The 6,000-nt window shown below is 41.4% G+C and overlaps 1 protein-coding gene across 1 annotated transcript in view; it reads left to right on the forward strand.

Annotated features, from left to right (window-relative positions):
* The window catches only part of GAB3 (GRB2 associated binding protein 3), a 105,245-nt gene extending 100,177 nt beyond the window's left edge, over positions 1-5,068 (forward strand). The window contains exon 11 of the mRNA XM_037037843.1: positions 4,343-5,068. Within this exon, the coding sequence (XP_036893738.1) occupies positions 4,343-4,349 (7 nt within the window). The 3' untranslated portion in view covers positions 4,350-5,068. The remainder of the gene's footprint in view (positions 1-4,342) is intronic.
* Positions 5,069-6,000: the final 932 nt, after the last annotated feature.

Below are 6,000 nucleotides of genomic sequence, written 5' to 3' on the forward strand. Positions count from 1 at the left end.
AAAGTGCTACTCCAGTGAACAAAAATGGTAAGAAAAGGAAAAGAAAAACAGCCTTACTGCTCATAGGGAGAAAGTTTTAGTGGTCTGGATAGAAGATCCAGTCAGCCACAACATTCCCTTAAGTGAAAGTCTAATCTGTAGCAAAGCCCCAACTCTTTTCAGTTCTATGAAGGAAGGCTGAGAGTTGTGAGGAAACTGCAGAAGAAAAGTCTGAAGCGAACAGAGGTTAGTTTGTGAAATTTAAAGAAAGAATCCAGCTCTGACATAAAATGCAAAGTGAAGCAGCAAGGGCTGATTTGGAAGTTGCAGCAAATTATCAAGAAGATGTAGTAGCTAAGAAAAACGAATGAGGATGGCTACACTAAAGAACAGATTGTTGCCCTAGCTGGTGTAGTTCAGTGGATTGAGCACGGGCCGCAAACCAAAGGGTCCCCAGTTCAATTCCCAGTCAGGGCACATGCCTGAGTTGCGGGCCAGGTCCCCAGTGGGGGCCATGTGAGAGGCAACCACACATTGATGTTTCTCTCTCTCTCCCTTCCCCTCTCTCTAAAAATAAGTAAATAAAATCTTTAAAAAAAAAGAACAGATGTTGAAACAGCCTTCCTTATATTGGAAGATTCCATCTGGGACTTTCATAGCTAGAGAGTGTGACTTCAAAACTTCAAGGACAGGCTGACTCTTAGTTAGGGGCTAATGGAGCTGGTGGCTTAAAGTTTAAGCCAGTGCTCATTTATTTTGAAGATCTTGGGGCCCTTAAGAATTATGGTCATTCTACTGTTTATGGTCTATAAAGGGGAAAGCAAAGCCTGGGTGACAGCATATCTGTTTATAAGATGGTTTGCCGAACATTTTAAGCCTACTGCTGAGACCTGCTGCTCAGAAAAAGTCCTGTTAAAATATTACTGCTAATTGATAGTACACCTCATCACTCAAGAATTCTGTTAGAGATGTACATAAAAATTATCTTAATCCCTGATAACACTTTATTCTGCACCCAATGGACCAAAGAGTAATTTTGACTTCCAAGTCTTACTATTTATGAACTACATAAGGCTATAGCTACCACAGATAGTGATTCTTCTGATGGATATTGGAAAAGGAAATGAAAAGGATTCTAGATGCCATTAAGAACATATGTGCCCTTGCCATATGTGGCTCTGGATTGAGCACTGACCTGCAAACCATAGAGTCAGTGGTTCAATTCCCAGTCAGGGTACATGCCTGGGTTGCAGGCCAGGTCCCTGATTGGGGGTGCATGAGAGGCAACCATACATTGATGTTTCTTTCCCTCTCTTTTGCCCTCCCCGTCTCTTTAAAATAAATAAATAAATAAATAAATAAATAAAATTTTAAATGAACACATTGTGAATGTTTCAAAAAAAACATTTGTGATTCATGGGAAGATGTCTAAATATCAAAAATATCAGTGTTAATATGAGTTTGGGAAAAGTTTATTTCAACCCTCATAAATGACTCCGGGGGGGGTGCAAGACTTCAGTAGAACAAAGTAACTGCAAATGTGGTGCAAATAGCAAGAGAACTAGAATTATACATGGAACCTGAAGATGTAACTGAATTGCTGCAGTTTCATAAAACTTTTACAAATGAGGAGTTGCTTCTTATGAATGAGCAAGGAAAGTGGTTTCTTGAAATGGTATCTACTCCTGGTGAATATGTTGTGAAGATTATTGAAATGGCAAAAAAATTTAGAATATTAAGTGAATTTAGTTAACAAAGCAGCAGCAGGGTTTGAGAGGACTGACTCCTATTTTGAATAAATTCTGCTGTGTGTACAATTTATCAAACAGCATTGCATGCTTCAGAGAAGCCACTTGTGAATAGAAGAGTTGATTGGTGCAACAGAATTCACTTGTCTTATTTTAAGAAATTGCCACAGCCACCCAAACCTTCCGCCACCACCATCCTGATCTGTCAGCAGTCATGAACATTGAGGCAAGACTCCAGTAGCAAATGATTATGACTCACTGGCAGCTCTTGTATCTGTAGTCAGTCTGTGCTTGCAAGTGATGAACGTGTATATTCCTGACATGAATGTTTGTTATTCTCATTCATGTTCATGTGTAAGGCAAAACCAAAACAGTGTGGGCACATATTCATCACTGACAGAAATAACTTCTAAGTCAAATAATAGTGCTGGAATATGGGGAAAGCATTTCCTCAAGTTTTTATACCATTCACAATGGAACAGCTACAGACATAACTCAATTTTAAGTGCATTTATTCTCCATTGTTAATACTGCATCAAACTCAGGTTTGATATTTAAAATATATGTCTGAGTAATGATTACATTTAGATCCAGATGGGTTTCATGACATCATGAATTTACCCTAAGCTAAAACTAAGTGACAATTAAGAGGTTTTCTCAGTCTACCTGGTTATTGTTGAAATTGGATTCCAAACTTCTCTCTTAATTGCACAAACCCTACATGCTTCATTAAAAAACAACCCTGACTCCATTATTTGGAAAGATCAAGATGGCAACCTTTAATCCTTCAAAAAACTTAATAAATCCCCTGCCCTTGGATATCTTCATTGTCAACTCTCCTTTTACCTTTTTTTATGAGAAGTAAGGGAATGCCTTTCGAGTGCTCACCCCAAAACATTGGCAGACCATCATCAACCCACAGGGTATTACAGCCAACAGCTAGAGATCCTGTGGCATGAGGCTACCCTCTTCCCCATCTCGGAGCCATTCTTGCTAATGCCCTTTTGGTTAAGGCCACCAAAAAAGTCATGTGATCCCCTCTAACCATCTGTATTCCGTGTAGTAGAAGCCCTCCTGAATTCTAATCACACTCAGCACTTTTTGGCCAGTCTCACCTATGAAATTCTTTTACTAACTGCTCCTCATATACCTCATTCCTATGGTAATAACCTTCCTCAGTGAACAAAACCCCTCACAACTACTTAATGCTGACAGATCACCTTTTGGCTTCCCATGGTATCTTACAGGAAACTAACCAATGCAGATAGATTTTTCATGGTTTACTGATAGTTCTTATTTAAAGAATGGAAATAGTAAATATCATGCTGGGTATGCTATTGAAACGTCTTTTGAAGTTATTTAGGAAGCATTTTTACCTCTGTCCAATAAGCTGAATAATCGTCTTATTTGGGCTTGTGCTCTAGCTAAAGATAAAACTGCAAATATTTATACTGGCAGTTGGTATGCATTTGGAGTAGCCCTTGACTTTGGAATGAATGGTATGGAAACAGCAGTATTTCATGTCTCTAATGAGGTTAACATTAAAAATAGTTCTTATGTCCAGGATTTATTAGATGCCATATTTTTTGTGGCCCCTTTGGCTATTATTAAGAACCCTGGGCATTCCAAACCACTCTGAGGACTAAAGGAAACCACCTTGCTGATACATTCTTGCCAAGAATTCTGCTCTCAAAGGAACCAATAACCAAACCTCTCTCATGGTCAAAAAGGATGTTTCCCCAAATGATAATTTACAAAAATTGACTAGAGATACTCAACAATTGATCCCAGGAAGGTAAAACAATATTGGAAATCTAATAACTGCTATTTGGATAAAAAGAGAGAACTCTGGTTTGGGCCAAATAAAAACCCAGTCCTAGCAGAAGTCCTAAAGTGTTCATTACTAACTACCATACATGCATTAAGCTATTGGTCTATGGATAAAATGATAATGTTCATGAATTTATATTGGTGGGTAAATATCAAGGAGACTATAAGAAGTGCCTACTTTGCTTGCCCCACCTGCCCAAAATATAATTGGGGGAAATCTGTCTGTACTGCTCCAGGACAATTTAAATTGCCCAAAAGATCACTAGGGATTTGATAAACAGATTTTATTCAGCCTCCTTTGTCTCGTGGATGTAAATGTGTTTCAGTCATGGTTTGTATGTTGCTTCAGTGGGCTGAAGTTCTCCCTTGTAGATAGTCTACTGCCTCTTTTTTGGCTTAAAATTCTGTTAGAAAATATTATCCCAACCTGGGGAACCCCACCTCGAACTTCATAGTGACCAGGGAACCCACTTCCCTGGTCAAGCATGTCAATAGGTCTGTTCTGTTTGTCTAGTTCTATAGCACATTAATCATGCCTCCTATCCTTAGTCTTTAATCCTTGGAAATAGTTCAATAGGCTAACACTACCATTAGGACCCAATTGGTGGCCCTGGCTGGGCAGCTCAGTTGGTTAGAGTGTTGTCCTGATACACGGAGGTTGTGGGTTCAATCTCTGGTCAGGGCACATACAAGAACCAACCAGTGAATGCATAATTACATGGAATGACAAATCAATCTCTCTCTTTCTCTATCTCTTCCTATCCCCCTTCCTTTCTCTCTTTCAGTTTTTGAAAAAGAGCCAATCAGTAAACGTTGCAGAGACCCTCCAGATTCCTTGGCCAAGAGCATCGTCATTTGTCCTTCTAAATCTCAGAACAACCACCACCTTTGAAACTCGTAAACTCTCAGCCTTTGAGACAGTTGCAGAATGCCTAATATTCCTAGCTCCTGCCTCTTTTGATCCACAGCTGATAAAAAGATATACCTCAATATTGTAAAAACTTCTGTTAGAAATAACCGTACTTTAGTAGAACTATCTTTTTGCACATGAAGACCTCAAACACCATGGTTTGCAACCTGGGCACTCTTGTTTTTATTACAGAAAACACCTCCGAAAACACTCTTCAACCTCACTGGGAAGTCCCCTGTCAGGTCTTGTTACCCAACCCTTGTGCTGCTAACTTCCATGTAATAGACAGATTCACATGTCACATCTAAAGAAAACACCAGCCCTGGCTGGTGTAGTTAGGTTGGAGCATTGTCCTGTAACTGAAAGATTGCGGGTTTGATTCCTGGTCAGGGCATACACCTAGATTGTGTGTTTGCCCCCCACCCCAATCCTTGTCTGGGTATGTGCGGGACTCAGTTGATCAATGCTTCTCTCTCTTTCCCTTGCTTTCTCTCTAAAAGCAATGAAAAAATGTCCTAGGGTGAGGATTTTAAAAAGTGAGAGAGAAAGAAAGCACCAAACCCTGAATGGACATGTAGACCTGAAAATAAAGATCTCCAGGAATTGAGAGGACTTCCGCCAAGATGGAGGCATAGGCGGAAACACTGTGCCTTCTCCCACAACCAAGTTTGAATACAACTAAGGTTTGGACAACAAAGACACAGCCAAAGGACAGAAAATTGAATTATACAGAAGTCCAACAACAACGAACTGTTCAACCAGGACGGTAAGAGGGGTGGAGCCAGCAGCGGAGCTGGGTCGGGCAGGACAGATCCCCCGACCTAGGCGCGCAGGCAGCCCGGAGCTAGTTGGGGTATGGGGCAGACTGACCGTGGTCACACATTCCTGCACAGTGAGACAGACTGCACAGGCCCCAGCAGACAAACCCAGTGGTGGAGGGCTGAGTGCGGTGACACACTCACGTGCAGTGGGACGAAACACGTGGGCCCGGTGACAGTGGCAGCTGCAGCACCAGTGGGGGCCGCGGCGGCAGGCGGCAGACGGGACCCCATTGTTCCTTGTTGACCCCGCCCCCACACACAACGTCACAACCCAGCGACTTAGTTGCCCTGTTCTAGTGAACACCTTAGGGCTCCAATCCTGCTACTTAACAGGCACGAACAGCCCAAAACATGGCGCAAGAAGAACTCAAAGTCCCAGAGCCAATAACTCTCAGCGACCGAGAAATTGCCAGCCTCTCAGAAACACAATTCAAGACACTTTATCAGGATGCTCACAGAACTGGTTGATTATAGTCACAAATTAGAGGAACATATGAAGGCTAAACTAATTGAAATGAAGGGATATGTCCAGGAAACCAATAACGATGGAAAGGAAACTGGGACTCAGATCAATGGAATGGACCAGAAGGAAGAACGAAACATCCAACCAGAAAGGAATGAAGAAATGAGAATTCAAAAAAATGAGGGGAGGCTTAGGAACTTCCAGGACATCTTTAAACGTTCCAACATCCGGATTATAGGGGTACCAGAA

This window comes from Sturnira hondurensis, unplaced genomic scaffold (assembly GCF_014824575.4).
Source record: "Sturnira hondurensis isolate 20B ecotype Veracruz unplaced genomic scaffold, ASM1482457v3 Scaffold0023504, whole genome shotgun sequence".
Classification (NCBI taxonomy): domain Eukaryota; kingdom Metazoa; phylum Chordata; class Mammalia; order Chiroptera; family Phyllostomidae; genus Sturnira; species Sturnira hondurensis.